Source organism: Ranitomeya variabilis, chromosome 4 (genome assembly GCF_051348905.1).
Source record: "Ranitomeya variabilis isolate aRanVar5 chromosome 4, aRanVar5.hap1, whole genome shotgun sequence".
Taxonomy (NCBI): domain Eukaryota; kingdom Metazoa; phylum Chordata; class Amphibia; order Anura; family Dendrobatidae; genus Ranitomeya; species Ranitomeya variabilis.
In genome coordinates this window covers 704,049,679-704,071,943 of record NC_135235.1, presented here as the reverse complement: position 1 = coordinate 704,071,943, position 22,265 = coordinate 704,049,679, and the positions used below count along the sequence as shown (strand labels likewise).

The following is a 22,265-nucleotide window of genomic DNA, read 5'->3' as shown; positions in this document are numbered from 1 at the left end:
ATAGCCAGCAGCAGCGGAGCCCACCAAAATCCTACTGCAGGGGTCCCCCACAATAGCCAGCAGCAGCAGAGCCCCCCAAAATCCCACTGCAGGGGTCCCCCACAATAGCCAGCAGCAGCGGAGCCCCCCCCAAATCCCACCGCAGGGGTCCCCCACAATAGCCAGCAGCAGCGGAGCCCACCAAAACCCCACCACAGGGGTCCCCCACAATAGCCAGCAGCAGCGGAGCCCACCAAAATCCTACTGCAGGGGTCCCCCACAATAGCCAGCAGCAGCAGAGCCCCCCAAAATCCCACCGCAGGGGTCCCCCACAATAGCCAGCAGCAGCGGAGCCCCCCAAAATCCCACCGCAGGGGTCCCCCACAATAGCCAGCAGCAGCGGAGCCCACCAAAACCCCACCACAGGGGTCCCCCACAATAGCCAGCAGCAGCGGAGCCCACCAAAATCCTACTGCAGGGGTCCCCCACAATAGCCAGCAGCAGCAGAGCCCCCCAAAACCCCACCGCAGGGGTCCCCCACAATAGCCAGCAGCAGCTGAGCCCACCAAAATCCTACTGCAGGGGTCCCCCACAATAGCCAGCAGCAGCAGAGCCCCCCAAAATCCCACCGCAGGGGTCCCCCACAATAGCCAGCAGCAGCAGAGCCCCCCAAAATCCCACCGCAGGGGTCCCCCACAATAGCCAGCAGCAGCTGAGCCCCCCAAAATCCCACCACAGGGGTCCCCCACAATAGCCAGCAGCAGCAGAGCCCCCCAAAATCCCACCGCAGGGGTCCCCCACAATAGCCAGCAGCAGCAGAGCCCCCCAAAATCCCACCGCAGGGGTCCCCCACAATAGCCAGCAGCAGCAGAGCCCCCCAAAATCCCACCGCAGGGGTCCCCCACAATAGCCAGCAGCAGCTGAGCCCACCAAAATCCTACTGCAGGGGTCCCCCACAGTAGCCAGCAGCAGCGGAGCCCACCAAAACCCCACCACAGGGGTCCCCCACAATAGCCAGCAGCAGCGGAGCCCCCCAAAATCCCACCACAGGGGTCCCCCACAATAGCCAGCAGCAGCGGAGCCCCCCCCAAATCCCACCGCAGGGGTCCCCCACAATAGCCAGCAGCAGCAGAGCCCCCCAAAATCCCACCGCATGGATCCCCCACAATAGCCAGCAGCAGCAGAGCCCACCAAAATCCCACCACGGATCACTCCCCACACAGACAAGTAGGTCGACCACCACAGGGCCTCCCCCCAATAGCGAATAGCGATGGGCAAGTAGCATTTTTCACCCTGAAACCACTGACCTCCATGGCGTCCACAAGCTGTCATGCTGCTTTCCTTTGCCGCCTTGGAGAACACGCCCCCTCCCGATAGGACACGCCCCCGGAAATGACGTCACACCTGGAAGGAGCCCATACACTCTAGCATTTACCGAAATCTCAGGCCACGGTGGTCTCCCCCAACTTCTGCTCTTCCTCCTTCTTTTCTTGCAGGGGCCGCAGTGGATTTCATCCTGGATCCATAGAGCCGAGTAGAGGAGCGATGTTCCTTCAGTCTGAGGGGAATTGATGGTGATATTTGTCCAGCGGCCACTGTACCGAGTAAATCCCCCCAGGACTGTAGCAGGTAAAGACCCCAATATCCACCGGTGTCCCTTCTAATGGGGGAAAGTACCAAAGAAAACCGTCATATCCCGAGAAAGAGAAACCCCGTACATGGAGACATCGGCCTCAGATATCTCCGGTCTTGTTCTTACCAACAATCTCCTATATAATTGTCTAAGGGTACTTCCGTCTGTCCTTCTGTCACGGTTATTCCTTCGCTGATTGGTCTCGGCAGCTGCCTGTCATGGCTGCCGCGACCAATCAGTGACGCGCACATTCCAGAAAAAAATGGCCGCTCCTTACTCCCCGCACTCACTGCCGGCGCATACACCGCTCACACAGGGTTAATGCCGGCGGTAACGGACCGCGTTATGCCGTGGGTAACGCACTCCGTTACCGCTGCTATTAACCCTGTGTGTCCCCAACTTTGTACTATTGACGCTGCCTATGCGGCATCAATAGTACAAAATGTAATGTTAAAAATAATAAATAAAACAAAAAACCTGCTATACTCGCCCTCCGCCGCCTTTCTCGCTCCTCGCCACGCTCCCCGGACCGCTCCATTACAAGCGTCAGCTTGCGGTGAGGTCCCGTCCCAGGGCTGGTGTGCGGCAAGGACCTGCCGTGATGTCACGGTCATGTGACCACGATGTCTTCATAGGTCCTGCTCCCACCAGCCCTGGCACTTGCAATGGAACTCGGCTTCAGGAAAATGGCCGCCGTGATCTCGATCTGCGCACGCGCGGCATCCCGCGGCCATTTTTCTGAAGCTGAGCACTACCATTTGCACAGGATCCCAGGAAGAGGAGAGGCGGGACGCAAAGGAGCAGCGACAAGAATGGTGAGTATGATACACTACAAGGGGCCCTCGGATCGTTAGGTGAGTATGTTTATTTTTTATTTTTTGGCCCTGTGACATGCGTGCCTCGGTAATATACTACGTCACTGGGCAATATCCTATGTGGCTCTGCTGTATACTACGTGGCTGGGCAATATACTACGTGGCTGGGCAATATACTACGTGGCTGGGCAATATACTACGTGGCTGGGCAATATACTACGTGGCTGGGCAATATACTACGTGGCTGGGCAATATACTACGTGGACATGCATATTCTAGAATACCCGATGCGTTAGAATCGGGCCACCATCTAGTCTCTTATAAAAGCCTCAGACTTCTGTGTGTGACTCTGAGCTGAGATCTAACGTGATAGAAGATTACAGTGCGGGGAAGACGGGAAACCTTCATATAGACTGTGTTCCAAATTATTATGCAAACAATATTTCCTCATATTTTCTCTAAATTACCTATCTGAATTGCAGTCATTGTTATTTTCCAATATAAAAAAAAACACATGCCCCCAGAAGCAGGACGCCCTGACACCACAACAATAGGAGCCCTTAAAGGGACCATATTTCTTATTTTGCACACTATCTAGAAAACGCAGTTTGAGAGACTCGAGGCAGGGTCGAAACGTTACTACTCCGTTTATACTCCCTGCTGTGTGTGTGTAGATATATATATATACATTTTTGTCTCAACACATGTGAATAAATACATCACATTTTTGCAAAGATATTCCATAAGAGTGCGGCTGATTTTTCTATATTGGACTTATTGTTGGGTTTTTCCCGAGTACAGCCAGCACCAACTTAAGATAGCTGAGTGCGCTCCTTTTTTCTTATATAATATATAATTGTTATTTTCCAGTCATCTACTATTCTAGTATAATTGCAATGTTTTGGAACAAACTGCCTATGAAAACAGTATCTTTTAAAAAAAAAAAAATAAACACTCAAAATGCATGTTCCAAATTATTACGCACAGCAGAGTTTTCAACCTTTTTTTTTTATTTTGAACAAAAAAATGGTCAATTGTGAAGTTATAAGCATTATCAGCTTATTACAAAATGAAATCAAACAGTTTTCAAGTGAAAACTTTATTCTAGGTGATGTTACATTTACACATAGGACCTCTTGTTCGAAATAAGCTTCTGAACTCTCTCGTCCATTGAATTTGTCAGTTTTTGGATGGTTTCTGCTTCAGTTGTTTTGCATGTGGACAGAATACCCTCCCAGAGCTGCCTCCCGCCATCATAGACACTCCTTTTGATGATGCTCCAGAGGTTCTCAATGGGGTTGAGGTCAGGGGAAGATGGTGGCCACACCATAAGTTTGTCCTCTTTTATGCCCATAGCAGCCAGAGATGCAGATGTGTTTTTTGCAGCATGAGACGGTGCATTATCATGCATGAAAATAATCTTGCTGCGGAAAGCACGGTTCTTCCTCTTGAACCATGGCAGGAAGTGTTGTTTTAGATACTCCACATAGATTATGGAGTTCATCTTTACCCCTTCAGGGATCATAAAGGGGCCGACAATCTCTCTCCCCATGATTCCAGCCCAAAACATTACTCCACCTCCTCCTTGTTGGTGCCTTAGCCGTGTTTTCATGGGGTGTCCATCCTCCACTCCATCCATCTGGACCATCGAGCGTTGCACGGCACTCATCGGTGAACAAAACAGCTTGGAAGTCAGTCTTCATGTATCGTTTGGCCCACTGGAGCCGTTTCTGCTTGTGTGCAGTGGATAGAGGTGGTCGACAGGATGGCTTATGCACCTCTGAAGGACCCTGCATCTTGTTGTTCTGGGGACGTTGGAGGCACCAGCAGCTTCAAAAACGTGTCTGCTGCTATGACAAGGCATTTTTGCAGCTGCTCTTTTAACCTTACGCAATTACCTGTTGGAAAGAGTCCTCAATTTTTCCTTGTCAGAACGCACACGTGTGTGCTGGGAATCAGCTACATACTTCTTGATTGTGCGATGATCACGATGAAGTGTCTTGGCAATGTTGATTGTAGTCATGCCTTGACCTAAATACTCCACAATTTGTTGCTTCTCAGCAGCTGACACATCCTTTTTCTTTCCCATTTTGGCAAAAAATGTAGGCTGCTTAATAATGTGGAACAGCCTTCTTAAGTAGTTTTGCCTTTATTTGGACACACCTGCCAAACTAATTTGCACAGGTATCTGCAATTGCTTTCAGTGATATAAAGAGCCCTGGCACACATCACCGTCAATGAGTTTAAATGACAAACAGAAAAATTCTAACCTTATCACTCCTAAACTCTTTGTGCATAATAATTTGGAACACAGTGTAGACGGCCGGTGGGAATGGAGTCAGTAACGGACTCTGGACAAATCTGTTTCTAGAGCCGTAGCAGAAGATGAAGATGTTGTCCTCACCATGAAGTCGTTATTTCTCCTGTCACGTGTTAGGCTTCTTTCACACTTCCGTTTTTACAATCTGCACAGGATCCATCAAAATATTGAAATGACGGATCCTGTGCAGATTGTAAAAAATGGGTGCACTGAGCTCGTTTTTCTGACGGACCCGCGAGGCTATGTGCACCTGTTGCGTATGAGTCTTTGCAGCGGTTTTCCGCTCCAAAAATGCACACACAACACAACCCAGGTTAAAAATAAAAAAAATTAAAATTCACAATATTCGTACCTTCCGGCGTCCTGCGCAGCGTTACCGATGCTCGCGATGCTCCCGGTAGCTGGTGTTCCCAGTAATGCCTTGCGTGCAATGACCTCTGATGACATCGCGGTCTCGCATCGGTAACGCTGCAGGGGACGCCGGAAGGTGAGAATATTTTTGTTTTAAATTATTTTTCACATTATATCTTGTTACTATTGATGCTGCATAGGCAGCATCAATAATAAAACGACAGAGTGTGAGTGGGAGAGAATTTCCCTGACTGGACATTCTTCCTCCCATGCTCAATTTCAAAAGACGGCATCCGTCGCTGGGTTCCTGCTTTTGACAGTCAGCGACGGATCCTACGTCCATAGGCTTCCATTATAGCCAACAACGGGCAGCGCAGGATCCGTTGCTGAGCGATTTTCCGACGTACAAAAAAAATGTTCCTCTGTGCTTTGTCCCCGCCCGATGGACAGCAATTTTCCGACAGATGAAACGGATGGCTATCCATCACAATCCGTCGGCTAATACAAGTCTATGAGAAAAAACAAGATCCAGCGGAAAAATTAGCTGGATCCTGTTTTTTCAAAAATTGACTGATTTTTACGGGAGCTAAAAGACGGAAATGTGAAAGAGGCCTTATATCTCCTGCAGTATTGCTAATGCCGATTCCAGGGTCGGTAAATGAGACGAGAATTAGCGTTATGGAAGATGAGTCTATGAGGAACGTATTCAGCTGCCGACTCCGAGGAAGAAACTGCTTGTTGTCTGTGGCCTAAATATATAGGTTTTATTAGTAGATGTAAAGAAGGAAACTAAATACTGTAAAATAATAAATCTCCTCATATGTTTCCCTTATTATCTCCAGTAATTGTATTATTACACAGGATTCTTATGTTACATCGGCTCATCTTCTCAGTCAGGTCTCTACAATATCGGATCCTCTCAGTGAAGATCTTCTGTATAAGAGAATTTTCCTGATTTACCTCAAGGATGGATATGGGCAGAGACAAGATGGCGGAGAGGATATTACACCTCACCCTAGAGATCCTCGTCCGGCTTACTGGAGAGGTGAGAGATCCTGATGACGTCACATTACATCATTCTTATCTATGAGAATAACAGATGGACAGAACTGGAGAGGTGAGGACTCTGGAAATGTCGGTAGTAAGATTTATTAATGTGTCTCTCCATAACCAGGATTACACAGTAGTGAAGAAGACCTCTAGTGAGCGCTGTCAGGACCCTGTGTCTGAGGGATGGGGAAGACTCCTGAGCCCAATCACGGGACCTCCACCTCACCCCCTGATACATGAGGACATCAATGACCAGAAGATCCTAGAACTCATCTACAAGATGATTGAGCTGCTGACTGGAGAGGTGACACTGCTGGGACATTATACGGTAACGCTATGAAGGGATCGGGGGATGACGGTATCATTGTGTGTGTCAGGTTCCTATAAGGTGTCAGGATGTCGCCGTCTATTTCTCCATGGAGGAGTGGGAGTATTTAGAAGGACTCAGAGATCTGTACAAGGACATCATGATGGAGGTTCCCCAGCCCTTCACATCACCAGGTAATGGACAGGACTAAATACATACGGCCTATAATTATCTGTATGTAAAGAATGAATTCAGTCCCTGTATGTGTTTCCTCCAGATCTATCCAGTAAGAGGACAACACCCGAGAGATGTCCCCGTCCTCTTCTTCCACAGGACTGTAAACAGGAAGATCCCAATGTTCCTCAGGATCATCAGGTAGATGGAGAGAAGGTGACATGAGATCTCCCTTAGGCCAATTTCACACGTCTGTTTATTTTCGGTCCCGGAAAAACCAATATCGGAGAAATCAGTGTCCGTGTGTGTAATACTTGCGGCACATGTGTGGCAACCGTGTGCTGCCTCAGTACCACACAGACGGCCGCCTGGGAAGAAGCGCTGCTGTAAGCGCTATTTCCTCGGTGGCGGGTGCTGAAGACGGCTCTCATCGTTCTCCCCCGCTCTGCCGGCGATCGGCAAGAGCAGAAGAGAATGATGGGCTATATTAAAGTCTGAACGATGACAGCAGGTGGGGGCTTTTGGGACTCTTACTCCCATCATCTGACCCTTGCTGCCGCTAATAACAGTGACAGCAGGAGCCGATGATCGGGGTATTCCTCAGCCGCCACTTGCGATATAATGAAATAAATGAATGAAAAACCTGGTGTGGGTTCCCCCCTATTTTCTTGAACCAACCAGGCAAAACTCACAGCCGGGGGCTGCAACCCTCAGCTGTCAGCTTCAGCAAGGCTGGTTATCAAGAATAGAGGGTGTGAAGATCTGAGGTTGTGGGTTATAAAAATCACCTAGGCAGGTTAACGATGCAACTAATTTTTTTATTCCATACATCCATGGTTGTACAACAAATCCAGGTAGATGGCCAACATACAATGCCCTCAGTCCACAAGTTCCCAATCTGAGATCGGTAGTTCCACTGGCCACATACCAGGTGATGCCCACTGTCTCCCATCTTTTGGTTGGCCCACAGATTTTGTATCTCCAGCTTCTATAGTGTGCAGTCACAGCCTATGTTCCTCCAGACGATGGCTATCCTGACTATAGCTCATGGATACCCCTCCAGCCAACAATCTCCAAAGCTCCATAGATCATCCATCCATACCAGCTTGGATCCTCTTTCATCGAAATCCCTCCAACTGCCTGATTCAACCCTGTCTTTTTCTACCGCCCCCTTAAACATTTTCCTTTAGCTCACAGAACAAGGCATATTCCATCAGCTGGGACTATATGTGAGACCTCCCGTGGTGATGGCTGCCCTGAGTCTACTATCCCCAGCCACACAATGGGCCTAGGTTTGGGAGTACAATGGGAGTGAGACCTTGATACAAATGAGATTGAGAGTCTGTCCTTAGGGTACCGTCTCACATAACGATTTACCAATGATCACGACCAGCGATACGACCTGGCCGTGATCGTTGGAAAGTCGTTGTGTGGTCGCTGGGGAGCTGTCACACAGACCGCTCTCCAGCGACCAACGATGCCAAGGTCCCGGGTAACCAGGGTAAACATCGGGTTACTAAGTGCAGGGCCGCGCTTAGTAACCCGATGTTTACTGTGGTTACCAGCGTAAAAGTAAAAAAAAAAAACGTACATACTCACATTTCGGTGTCCTTCAGGTCCCTTGCCGTCTGCTTCCCGCTCTGACACTGAGTGCCGCCGTACAGTGAGAGCAGAGCGCAGCGGCGACGTCACCGCTGTGATCTGCTCTCACTTTCCGGCCGGCAGACAGTCAGAGCGGGAAGCAGACGGCAAGGGACCTGAAGGACACCGAAATGTGAGTATGTACGGTTTGGTTTTTTTTACTTTTACGCTGGTAACCACGGTAAACATCGGGTTACTAAGTGCGGCCCTGCACTTAGTAACCCGATGTTTACCCTGGTTACAAGCGAACGCATCGCTGTCACACACAGCGATGACAGCGGGAGATCCAGCAACGAAAGAAAGTTCCAAACGATCTGCTACGACGTACGATTCTCAGCAGGGTCTCTGATCGCAGTAGCGTGTCAAACACTGCGAGATCGTAACTATATCGCTAGAACGTCACGAATCGTACCGTCGTAGCGATGAAAATGCCACTGTGTGACAGTACCCTTAGGTTTCTATAAGCTCTAGCCTGCTCGTCTTCTTCTGCTGACTGCCACTGAACAGAAACATTGATTCCTGAGCATGAACTGACGAGCACCAATAAGACACACCAAGCACATGAACTATTAAAGTACAATGATATTGATGTAACCGATGCTCCGTGCTGGAAAAAGTCTTAATGCCTTAGAGTGGTGGTCTCCGCTGTATGTCCATTTGTCCTATAGTCTTTAGTAAGCGGCCATATCCTCACACTGGGGTCCCCACGCTATGTTTGTTTTTAAATACTTTAATAAATAATTTAAAAAAACGGCATGGGGTCCCCCGCATTTTTGGCAACCTACCTCGCTAATGCTCACAGCTGGGGGCTGGTATTCTCATGCTGGTAAGGGGCCATTGTTTTAGGCCCCCTCCAGCCTAAAAACAGCAGCCCACAGCTACCCAGAAAAGGCGCATCTATTACATGCGCCAATTCTGGTGCTTTGCCTGGGTCTTCCCACTTGCCCTGTGGCGGTGGCAATTGGGGTTAATATTTGTGGGGTTGATGTCACCTTTATATTGTCAGGTGACATCAAGCCCCTGGCCCATAGACTTGTATTGCCGACGGATGGCCACACGTCGCGTCCGTCGTGCACTGGATCCGTTGTGTTTTGGCGGACCGTCGTCACAAAAAAAAGTTCAATGTAACCTTTTTTTTGTACGTCGCGTGCGCCATTTCTGCTCATGCGTGGCCATAACGCTGCCTCCTCCTCCCCAGGACATAGACTGGGCAGTGGATGCGTTGAAAAACTGCATCCGCCCATGTTGTGCACAATTTTCACAACGTGTGTCGGTACGTCGGGCCGACGCATTGCGACGGCCCCGTACCGACGCAAGTGTGAAAGAAGCCTAACCATAGCCCTAACCCTAGCCCTAACCCTAAATTTAGCCCCAACCCTAACCCTAAATTAGCCCCAACCCTAACCCTAATTTTAGCCCCAACTCCTCTCTCCTGCCGGCCGGCAGATGGCAGCAGAGAGCGGGCGCACTGCGCATGCGCCCGCCATTTTCTTTCCATAAAAAGAAGCCGGCGGGCAGGAGGGGACACAGGAGGACCCAGGGACACCAGTAAGTATAGCAGGGTCCCCGAATCCCCCTATTTCTCTGTCCTCTGATGTGCGATCACATCAGGGGACAGAGAATGACCGATCGCTTTTTCTTTTTTTTTTGCGACCGCCGGTAAACAGTTAATTACCGGCGATCGCAAAACAGGGGTCGGTAAGAACCGACCCCGATCATGTTCTTTGGGGTCTCGGCTATCCCCGGCAACCGAGACCCCAGAGAAAATCGGACTCTGGGGGGCGCTATTCACTTTTTCCACAGCGCCGTTAATTAATTAGGTTTAAGTACCCTTAGCTGCCGCCGTTAAAAGGCGTATCGGCGGTCGTTAAGGGGTTAATATAACTCTCATCATTCTCCTCTGCTCACCGGCAGAGCAGGAGAGAATGATGAGAGCCGTCTTCAGCAACATGTGTTCTCCATGTGCACGTGTGCAGTACGTATTGCCGTCCGTGCTGACAGTAAAAAAAAACGGACATGTCTACGTGTGGGGCACACGCACACACGGCCCATGGAAACACTGACATTGGCACAGACCCATTCATTCATGCATTCATTTGAATGTACGTGTGTACGTGTCTCCGGTACGTGTGAAAACTGTCACCTCACATACCGGAGACACGGACGTGTGAAAGAGGCTTTATGATGTTGTGGTAGTTCACTCACGTGGCAGCACACAGAGGTAGGAAAAATGGGAACACCGTCTACATCATCGTTGATGTATTGTAAGGCAGCATAAACCAACTTGTGGGGAAAACAAACTCCGCCTTCTTGGCTAAAACAGGAACAAAACAACAAAAAACAAAATGCTGCAGCACAGTCTGGAGTCTGGAGCAGGACAGGTTCAGTCTGTACTCGACGAGCCACAAAGCCTCTGCAGAGTCCTCTCTCCAGGCTAGCTGAGCCCAGACTGCCTGTAGAGCTCGGTTATTTCACCCCAAGCCTGTAACTTCCCCATCATGTGACTGATCACATGATCATGACCTCATGCAGGTCCTGGCAGGTCTGCCAGGGGAGATAAAGTGGACCTTCTCCCACCCGCTCTGTGAAGGTCCACATAAAACCAGCCCTGTTTATGCAACTTAACCCTCACAACACATAGTGTGCTGGAGAAAAAATGCTCTGGATTCACATCACTGACGCCGTTAAGCGCAGTGACACATATCTCCCCTCTGTCACCTTACCAGTGACTCTGTCACAATGTGTAGATGGCTGTGAAGGTCTTGTGTTCAGTGTTGCTTTATCCCCCAGTATTATATGTTTTATACTTGTGTAATGAGAACGGTGGAGATGGCAGGATTAGAGCTGATCATAGATGTGACTTCTCCATCTGTCTGTGACTTTTACAATATTTGTTTCAGGGTGAAGATCTGACCCATATTTCTACTACAGAGACATATGTGAGGGGTGATGAGCGGTGTAAAGAGGAGATTCCTACATATGACTACCCAGGTGAGTAGTAACCACTAAATGCAGAGAAGTCACAGATTCTTCTCAGTCACCGGCTGTGGCTGCCTTATCGGTGGTGTAGTCCGGTCGTATCACAATCGTGTGATCACCATTTTGCCTCTGGACCACAACATCCTCCTCCACCCAAAACTGTCCAAGTGACTTTGGGCATTGAAAACCCTTTTCTATAGAACTTACAACCTGGAGGATCCACCTACCTCCTGAGATTAGAAGACTCTGACCGTTACCTGCCCAGATCTGTAAACTACAAAGCCAAATGACAGCGTACGTAGAATGTGCTGAGAAGGTAGAAAAATATTATGATGAGAAAACGGAGGGTAATGATGCTGTTGGCTTCCAAAATCCCTGATATGGGAAGAAGGAAAAAATCAGGGCTTTGAAAAGCGCTGCCAAGTGCCGAGCCATAAAGTTGGGCATCAAAACGAATGAACATAAAAAAACCCCAAACTTTTCATTTTAATATTCTTCCCATTTCCGATGTGCACCAGCTCCTTCCTCAGGCTTATACTAATGATACATTGTGGATGTTTTATATCCTCCAGAATGGCGTCACTGATCCAATTGCTTAATTCATTAATTAAACCGCGCCTATGGTGCAGTATTTTGTATAGAGACATTTCTCCGTATAGAAAACTATACAAATAGATGTAAAATACATATTGGATGCACAATAAAATCCATATAAAGAACAATATATGTACATGGAAAATCCTCCGGTTTAAGTGTGGAAAGTTTAAAAATCCAATAGGATTCTCTATTCACAAGTCTTTGGGACGTATTAGACACATGTTCTGATATTTGTTCTAATATAATGAGTCTTAAACTGGTGGGATCTCGTTTATATTCTACAACAAAATGCCGAAACAGACAGATTACACCTTTCCTAATATTATGTCTCTGGCTGGTCATCCTATTATAGATCGCTTGGGTCGTTTTTAGATCCCTGATATTGGATGAATCTACCTTCTCTCTCTTCTGTGCTGGTGAATGTGATCATATGGTCCCTACAAGACCAGGTCCAGTCTTTCTGGCCAAACTTCACTTTTATGATCGACAACATTGAATGTGCAGTGAGGCCAAGTGTGAATTTCTGTACAATAACAGCAGAGTTTCCCTTTATCCTGACTTTTCAATTTCTTATAAAAGTGACTAAGTTCATACAGGATTGTGATTAAACTGCATAATAAACAGTACACCTGTGCCATGATATATCTCTAAGTTGTGCATGTCTGATGGCTGTAATATACACTGGGTACGGAAAGTATTCAGGTCCCTTTAAATTTTTCACTCTTTGTTTCATTGCAGCCATTGGGTAAATTCAAAAAAGTTCATTTTTTTTCTCATTAATGTACACTCTGCACCCCATCTTGACTGAAAAAAACAGAAATGTAGACATTTTTGCAAATTTATTAAAAAGAAAAACTGAAATGTCACATGGTCATAAGTATTCAGACACTTTTCTCAGTATTGAGTAGAAGCACCTTTTGAGCATGTACAGCCATGAGTCTTCTTGGTAATGAGGCAATAAGTTTTTCACACCTGGATTTGGGGATCCGCTGCCATTCTTCCTTGCAGATCCTCTCCAGTTCCGTCAGGTTGGATAGTGAACATTGGTGGACAGCCATTTTCAGGTCTCTCCAGAGATGCTCAATTTAGTTTAGGTCAGGGCTCTGGCTGGGCCAGTCAAGAATGGTCACAGAGTTGTCACAGAGTTGTTCTGAAGCCACTCCTTTGTGTGCTTAGGGTCATTATCTTGTTGGAAGGTGAACCTGGAAGTGGTTTTCATCCAGGATATCTGTGTACTTGGCCACATTCATGTTTCCTTCAATGGCAACTATTTGTTCTGTCCCTGCAGCTGAAAAACACCCCCATAGCATGATACTGCCACCACCATGTTTCACTGTTGGGATTGTATTGGGCAGGTGATGAGCATTGCCTGGTTTTCTCCACACATACGGCTTAGAATTATCACCAAAAAGGTCTACCTTCGTCTCATCAGACCAGAGAATCTTATTTCTCATAGTCTGGGAGTCCTTCATGTGTTTTTTAGCAAACTCTATGTGGGCTTTCATATGTCTTGCACTGAGGAGAGGCTTCCGTCAGACCACTCTGCCATAAATGCCCGACTGGTGGAAGGTTGCAGTGATAGTTGACTTTCTCCCATCTGCCTACTGGATCTGTGGAGCTCAGCCACAGTGATCTTAGGGCTCTTCTTTACCTCTCTCACCAAAGCTCTTCTCCCACGATTGCACAGTTTGGCTGGACGTCCAGGTCTAGGAAGACTTCTGGTGGTCCCAAACTTCTTCCATTTAAGGATTATGGAGGCCAATGTGCTCTTAGGAACCTTGAGTACTGCAGAAATTATTTTGCAACCTTTGCCAGATCTGTGCCTTGCCACAATTCTGTCTCTGAGCTCCTTGGCCAGTTCCTTTGACCTCATGATTCTCATTTGGTCTGACATGCACTGTGAGCTGTGATGTCTTATATAGAAAGGTGTGTGCCTTTCCAAATCAAGTCCTGTCCTTGAGTCCTGTCACATGATCGAGGGTCACCGGTGTGTTGGCATGTCAACCTGAGGTCTCTTGGAGACCTCTATGGCTGTTAGTGCTGGCTTCCTGTGAGCACCACATAGTGGTCGGCGCTCATAGCAAGTGAGTAAATCTGCTATATAGAGGCGATCTGATCATCGCCTCTATGTAGCAGAGCCGATCGGGTTGTGGCAGCTTCTAGTCTCCTATGGAGACTATTGATGCATGCCAAAAGTAAAACAAAATAAGTTTTTAAAAATATAAAAATAAAAAAATGTAAATATTCAAATCACCCCCCTTTCGCCCCATTCAAAATAAAACAATAAAAATAAAATCAAACACACACTTATTTGGTATCGCCGCATTGAGAATCGCCCGATCTATCAATAAAAGAAGGATTAACCTGATCACTAAACGGCACAGCGAGAAAAAAGTAGTTTTTTTGATCGCCGTGACGTTGCATTAAAATGCAATAACGGGCGATCAAAAGATCGTATCTGCACCAACATGGTATCATTAAAAACATCAGCTCGGCTCACAAAAATAAGCCCTCACCCAACCCGAGATCACGAATAATGAGACGCTATGGGTATCTGAAAATGGCGCAAATTTTCTTTTTTTTTTAAAAAAAAAAAGTTTTTCTCCTTTGCCATATTGGGGGACACAGGACCTTGGGTGTATGCTGCTGTCACTAGGAGACAAAAAAAGTTAGCTCCTCCCCTGTAGTATACACCCTCATGCTGGCTTCCAGAGACCCAGTTCAAGCTTAGTGTCCGTAGGAGGCACACTGGATTTAAACCTTCTTTTCTGGACGAAGGGGCGACGGATTCTTTCATGTTCCGATCTCCCCGAACCAACAACAGGCGAACACGGGAGGTTTACCTCTCCGTATCCTCTCCTGCGACGTGGGATGCCACTGCCTGAGCTGACCTTTTGGGCGACAGGCCCCTTCAAGGGCACCGATCTACCCCCTACTTTACAGACGAGCACTGGTGTGTTACCTCCAGTATCCTCTTCTGCAGCCAGGCCTTTTTTGCCGGACATCTGCCCTGCCCACCAGGTCTCACCCTCGGCTGTTCAGAGGCACTCTTCCACTGTGGCGTCCGTGCAGCCCCCACTGCATCACCACTGAAAAAGCAGATGATGGAAGGAGGCGGACGGGTCCCTCTCCACCCCCCTTTCATGGGGATGGTGGATGGAGGCTCCCCCAACCCTGCACCGTCCTATTTACCCCGGGCACCTTCATTTTGGGGTAAGTGCACTAGGGGTCGTTTTTTTCTGCCGGTCACATTTTTTGGGGGGGCTCCATAGCGGCAGGATTCTCCCCTTAGCGCCGCGATTCTTTTCCCTGCTGTCCGCGGGTGCGCGCCGGCCGAGGCCAGAAATTTAGTCCCTGGCTTCGGCCTTGTGTAGGCCGCATTCCGGTAGGCTCCGCCCACCTCACGCATCATTTCTGCGGCTCCGCCCACGCTTCTAGCACTTCTCGCTCCCTGCGAGACTACCCACAGACTCTCGGCAGCCATCTTCCTTCGGCAGCACGCAGCGCCGGCCGGCTTCCCTTTCTCCACGGAGGTTTTCTTCTCCCACTCAGCACCACCTATCCAATTGCGGGGCACAGGACCGGGTAAAGAGACGGCACTAACTGCTTCCCTGCAGCGTTACCCTTCAGCTTCCATCTAGCAGCTTTTCATTACATTGGGGTACAACATGTCCCAGTCAAGGGATAAAAAGTCCACTAAGGTACATACAACCTATTTCTCTGCATGTACCACCTGCCAGGCTCCTCTCCCTCGGCCTCAAAGCTCCCCCCTCTGCCCTGCCTGTGATGCCCAATGTGCCCAGGAGCCCTCCGCCACTACCGACCCCAGTGTTCCTAGCCCCCCTGGGTGGGCCGCGTCACTGTCACAATCCATGGCTTCGCTAGCCAAAGCGATTGAATCCCTTCATGACCCCTCTGGGGAGCGGGGCATTCGTTTCCCTGGGTTAAGAGACCCCTCTATAACAGGGAAATCATCATCCAGCAGGGGCCGCTCTCACCCGAAGGAGGTTCGGTCATCCAAAAAACGGATCCGCACTACCTCTCCTGAGCATTCACCACACCATTCAGTCTCGAGTAGCTCCACTTCTCGCTCACCCTCTCCAGGGGCTCGAAGCGATCATGACTCTGAGTATGAGTCTGATGCGTCCATGGACCCGGATTCTCCGGAGTTCCGATTAACTGTTGACTCCCTCATTGAGGCTATCAATCATGCGCTAAAGGTTAATGATGACCCTAATTCAGCTCCGAATCACGCAGTTTACTTCACGAGAACCAAGCGATCCCATAAGGTGTTCGCCTCCCATCCGGATTTCCTAGAGATAGTTCGGCAGCACAGGGAGCGACTGGATAAACGCTTTACGGGGAAAAAGGTCATGGAATCAAAGTATCCCTTTTCCGCAGATCTGGTCAAGGATTGGACGGAACCACTGCTGGTAGATCCTCCAGTATCGCGTTTGGCTACCAAAACGCTGTTATCAGTACCTGACGGGGCTTCAATCAAAAATCCCACAGAACGCCAGTTAGATTCTCTGGCGCGCTCAGTGTATGAAGCCTCAGGTTCCTCCCTATCTCCTTCCTTTGCTGCGGCATGGGTCGCCAAAGCAACGGTTTTCTGGGCAGATGCTCTTGCAAAATCCATTCAGGACCAGGCTCTTCCGTCTGAGGCGGCGGACCTCGCCAAACAAATTGCTATGGCTGCAGATTATGTGATGTACGCATCATTAGACGCAGCAGACTGTGCGGCAACTGCGGCTTCAAACGCCGTCACCATCAGGAGAGCTATTTGGCTTAGAGAGTGGCGTGCGGATTCCTCCTCAAAAAGGTCTCTGATTTCTCTTCCCTTTCAGGGCGGACGCCTGTTTGGAGAAAAATTGGACCAACTTATTTCCGATGCTACGGGGGGGAAAAAGCAAGTTCCTCCCTCAACACAGGCCAAAAGCTGCTTTTCAGCGCCAACAGCATTTTCGTTTTCGCCCCTTTCGCGGTGGCCCTTTCTGGTCCAACTCCACAGCATCGTCCAGATCAGAACGATCTACACGCACAGACAGAGACTCTCTGCCTTCTTACAGACCGAATCAGTCCTGCGAGGAAAACCTAGACAACCCAGAACCAGAGGTTCTAGGCCTTCCAGATTTCCTTCACAATGACTCGGGGAGAATTCCAGTCGACACCACCGAGGTAGGCGGACGCTTGCTTCTTTTTCGACACGCCTGGCTTTCCGTCATCCACGACGAGTGGGTCAGAGACCTGGTGTCTTCTGGTTACAAAATAGAATTCATCGCCTTCCCTCCAGCTCGGTTTTTTCCCTCTCCCAAGTTCGGGAGCTCAGTCTCGCGCTCTTCACTGCGCCTCTTCGTCGTGCCAAAAAAGGACGGGACGGTGCGCCCCATTTTGGACTTGAAGCTCCTAAACAAGTATGTAAAGGTACGGCACTTCCCGATGGAATCCCTCCGGTCGGTCATCTCCTCGATGGAGAGAGGATAGTTCCTAGCATCAATAGACCTCAAAGATGCTTATCTTCATATCCCAATCTTTCCGCCACATCAAAGGTTCCTCTGCTTCGCCATCCTAGAGGACCATTTTCAATTCATGGCCTTATCCTTTGGTCTTTCCACAGCGCCCAGGGTATTCACGAAGGTCATGGCCATTCTACACTCCCGGGGAGTGGCCGTGTTGCCATACTTAGACGACCTTCTGATCAAAGGTCCATCTTTTCATGCCTGCGAAGCAAGCGTCCGCATTACTTTGGATTCCCTTTCCCGCCTGGGCTGGTTAATCAACTTGGACAAGTCCTCCCCTGTTCCAGCTCGAAGGATCTCTTTCCTAGGCATGATCCTGGACACGTCCAAGGGGCTGGTCTTACTTCCTCGGTCCAAGGCCCAAGTGCTTCAGCAGGGAGCCCGGACGCTCTGTCGCCCTTGTCCGCAGTCCATTCGGTTTGCCATGAAGATCCTGGGGAAGATGGTGGCCGCACCGGAAGCAATTCCCTTCGCCCAACTGCATCTCCGTCCCTTACAACAAGCTCTACTGGATAATTGGGACAGGAGTCCCTTAACCCTCGACCGGCCATGTCCTCTGCCCCCGCGGACCAGGCAAGCGCTCAAATGGTGGACTTTGGAATCATCTCTCAACCAGGGGATGTCTTTTCTCCCGATCCATTGGCTGGTGGTAACCACCGATGCCAGTCTCCTCGGTTGGGGAGTGGTGTTTCACCACCACACTGCCCAGGGGCGTTGGACGATTCGGGAGTCGAAACTTCCCATAAACATTCTGGAGATCTGAGCTATCAGGTTTACCCTGAGACGCTTTCACTTCCTGCTCGCGGGTCACCCAATTCGAATTCAGTCAGACAACGTCACAGCGGTGCCATACATAAACCATCAGGGGGGTCCCCGCAGCAGGGCGGCGATGCAGGAGGTCCCACACATTCTCCATTGGGCCGAGGCCAACCACTCCACCAGTGCACATTCCGGGAACTGGGCGGCGGACTTTCTCAGCCGTCAGGGTCTCGCCTCGGGTGAGTGGGAACTCCATCCAGAGGTTTTTCATCAAATCTGCCTTCGCTGGGGAACTCCGGACGTGGACCTGATGGCGTCCGGACTGAACGCCAAGGTCCCCAACTTCATAGCACGTTCTCGGGACCCCCGGGCCGTCGGGGTGGATGCACTGATATCCCCATGGCACCGGTTCCAATTCCCGTACGTGTTCCCTCCACTTCCTCTGTTGCCGAAAGTGATCCGAAAAATCAAGATAGAGGGGGTTCCGGTGATTCTTATCGCCCCGGATTGGCCACGTCGCGCATGGTATGCAGAACTCGTTCATCTCGTATCCGACGTCCCCTGGCGATTCCCAAACCGCCCAGATCTGCTGCGCCAAGGACCAATCTACCACCAGAGCTCAGGGGCCCTACGTTTAATGGCTTGGCTGTTGAAACCTGGATCCTAACTCAAGCAGGTTTCTCCCAGCTGGTCATCGCCACCATGATCAGCGCTCGCAAGACGTCTTCCGCTTGCATCTATCACCGCACCTGGAAAGCCTTCTTCTCATGGTGCAGGCTCCGCGGTCGCCCCCCTCTCGTTTTCTCCATTCCTTCCATTCTGGAATTTCTCCAGTCCGGCTTGGATTCCGGCCTGGCGCTCAGTTCCCTCAAGGGTCATATCTCAGCGTTATCTGTGTTGTTCCAGCGTAAGATTGATGCTAACTTGCAAGTCAGGACCTTTATTCAAGGGGTCTCCCACGTGGTACCCCCCTACAGAATGCCGTTAGAGACCTGGGATCTCAATTTGGTCCTGAGCATCCTTCAGGAATCTGCATTTGAACCTCTGCAAGACGTCCCGCTGACCATCCTCTCCTGGAAGGTTGCCTTCCTTGTGGCAGTAACATCTATCAGGCGCGTCTTGGAGTTGGCTGCACTATCCTGCCGGGCGCCTTTCCTTTCCTTTCACCAGGACAAAGTGGTCTTACGCCCATCTCTGGCTTTTCTCCCTAAGGTGGTTTCATCCTTCCACCTTAATGAAGATATAATTCTTCCCTCCTTCTGCCCACAGCCGAGACATAGGGTCGAAAAGGCCCTTCACACCTTGGACGTGGTACAGGCCCTCAGGAGGTACGTTTCTAGGACTGCTCCTTTCCGCAAATCGGACTCCCTCTTTGTCCTCCCGGAGGGTCACAGAAAGGGTTCAGCCACGTCTAAGGCCACAATAGCCATATGGTTCCGATTGGCTATCCAAGAATCTTATCGGGTCAGGGGCAGGCCTATCCCGGCAGGGGTTAGAGCACACTCTACTTGGTCAGTGGGTGCTTCCTGGGCCAATCGGCACCAGGCAACGGCGGAGCAGGTTTGCAAGGCCGCAACATGGTCTAGCCTGCATACTTTCACAAAGCACTACAATGTCCACACTCAATCTTCTGCGGATGCGGCCCTTGGCAGACGTATTCTGCAGGCAGCCATTGTGCACTTACAGTCAGATGGTACGCAGAGTTATTTGTTTGTATTGTTCCCCACCCAGGGACTGCTTTGGGACATCCCATGGTCCTGTGCCCCCCAATGTGGCGAAGGAGAAATAGGGATTTTTGTGTACTCACCGTAAAATCCTTTTCTCCGAGCCACTCATTGGGGGACACAGCACCCACCCTGTTAGCCTTTGGCTCGTTACCTTTTTGGTTCTTCCCTTTCTCTGACATGTTATACTCTAATGTTATGTAATATATTGTTATTAATCTCCTTCTGCTTTTGCACTGAACTGGGTCTCTGGAAGCCAGCATGAGGGTGTATACTGCAAGGGAGGAGCTAACTTTTTTTTGTCTCAACTTAGTGTCAGCCTTTTAGTGACAGCAGCATAACATCCATGGTCCTGTGTCCCCCAATGAGTGGCTCAGAGAAAAGGATTTTACGGTGAGTACACAAAAATCCCTATTTTTTTTTTTTTCTCACCATATAGATAAAATAGAACCTAGACAAGTTTGGTGTCTGTGTGAACTTGTAATGACCTGGAGAATTATAATGGGATGTCAGTTTTAGCATTTAGTGAACGCAGCAAAAAAGCCAAACAAAAAACCAAGGGTGGGATTGCACTTTTTTTTTTTTTTCTTTTTGAAATTTCACCACTCTTGGAATTTTTTCCCGTTTTCTAGTACACGACATAGTGGCCAGTGAGTGTACATAGCAGCACACACACACACACTAGCCCTATATACATAGCAGCACACACACACACACACTAGCCCTATATACATAGCAGCACACACACACACACTAGCCCTATATACACTCACTGGCCACTTTATTAGGTACACCATGCTAGTAACGGGTTGGACCCCCTTTTGCCTTCAGAACTGCCTCAATTCTTCGTGGCATAGATTCAACAAGGTGCTGGAAGCATTCCTCAGAGATTTTGGTCCATATTGACATGATGGCATCACACAGTTGCCGCAGATTTGTCGGCTGCACATCCCTGATGCGAATCTCCCGTTCCACCACATCCCAAAGATGCTCCACTGGATTGAGATCTGGTGACTGAGGAGGCCATTTGAGTACAGTGAACTCATTGTCATGTTCAAGAAACCAATCTGAGATGATTTTAGCTTTATGACATGGCGCATTATCCTGCTGAAAGTAGCCATCAGATGTTGGGTACATTGTGGTCATAAAGGGATGGACATGGTCAGCAACAATACTCAGGTAGGCTGTGGCGTTGCAACGATGCTCAATTGGTACCAAGGGGCACAAAGAGTGCCAAGAAAATATTCCCCACACCATGACACCACCACCACCAGCCTGAACCGTTGATACAAGGCAGGATGGATCCATGCTTTCATGTTGTTTACGCCAAATTCTGACCCTACCATCCGAATGTCGCAGCAGAAATCGAGACTCATCAGACCAAGCAACGTTTTTCCAATCTTCTACTGTCCAATTTCGATGAGCTTGTGCAAATTGTAGCCTCAGTTTCCTGTTCTTAGCTGAAAGGAGTGGTACCCGGTGTGGTCTTCTGCTGCTGTAGCCCATCTGCCTCAAAGTTCGACGCACTGTGCGTTCAGAGATGCTCTTAGGCCTACCTTGGTTGTAACGGGTGGCGATTTGAGTCACTGTTGCCTTTCTATCAGCTCGAACCAGTCTGCCCATTCTCCTCTGACCTCTGGCATCAACAAGGCATTTCCGCCCACAGAACTGCCGCTCACTGGATTTTTTTTCTTTTTTGGACCATTCTCTGTAAACCCTAGAGATGGTTGTGCGTGAAAATCCCAGTAGATCAGCAGTTTCTGAAATACTCAGACCAGCCCTTCTGGCACCAACAACCATGCCACGTTCAAAGGCACTCAAATCACCTTTCTTCCCCATACTAATGCTCGGTTTGAACTGCAGGAGATTGTCTTGACCATGTCTACATGCCTAAATGCACTGAGTTGCCGCCATGTGATTGGCTGATTAGAAATTAAGTGTTAACAAGAAGTTGGACAGGTGTACCTAATAAAGTGGCCAGTGAGTGTATATAGGGCTAGTGTGTGTGTATGTGTTTGTGTGTGTGCGTGTGCTGCTATGTATATAGGGCTAGTGTGTGTGTGTGTGTGTGCTGCTATGTATATAGGGCTAGTGTGTGTGTGCTGCTATGTATATAGGGCTAGTGTGTGTGTGTGCTGCTATGTATATAGGGCTAGTGTGTGTGTGTGTGTGTGTGTGTGTGTGTGCTGCTATGTGTATAGGGCTAGTGTGTGTGTGTGCTGCTATTTGTATAGGGCTAGTGTGTGTGTGTGCGCGCGCTGCTATGTATATAGGGCTAGTGTGTGTGTATGTGTGTGTGCTGCTATGTATATAGGGCTAGTGTGTGTGTGTGTGTGTGCTGCTATGTATATAGGGCTAGTGTGTGTGTGTGCTGCTATGTATATAGGGCTAGTGTGTGTGTGTGCTGCTATGTATAT

The 22,265-nt window shown here is 49.1% G+C and overlaps 1 protein-coding gene across 3 annotated transcripts in view; it reads left to right on the top strand.

Moving 5' to 3' along the window:
* The first annotated feature begins 1,204 nt into the window (after positions 1–1,204).
* The window catches only part of LOC143766433 (uncharacterized), a 43,164-nt gene continuing 22,103 nt past the window's right edge, over positions 1,205–22,265 (top strand). The window contains exons 1-6 of one of the 3 annotated variants that reach the window (XM_077254120.1): positions 1,205–1,608; positions 5,996–6,143; positions 6,273–6,452; positions 6,526–6,649; positions 6,733–6,830; positions 11,171–11,261. In XM_077254120.1, coding sequence (XP_077110235.1) covers positions 6,066–6,143; positions 6,273–6,452; positions 6,526–6,649; positions 6,733–6,830; positions 11,171–11,261 — 571 coding nt within the window. In that variant the 5' untranslated portion in view covers positions 1,205–1,608; positions 5,996–6,065. Of the gene's footprint in view, positions 1,609–5,959; positions 6,144–6,272; positions 6,453–6,525; positions 6,650–6,732; positions 6,831–11,170; positions 11,262–22,265 lie in introns of all 3 variants that reach the window. The other 2 variants (XM_077254117.1, XM_077254119.1) reach the window with 2 other exon arrangements.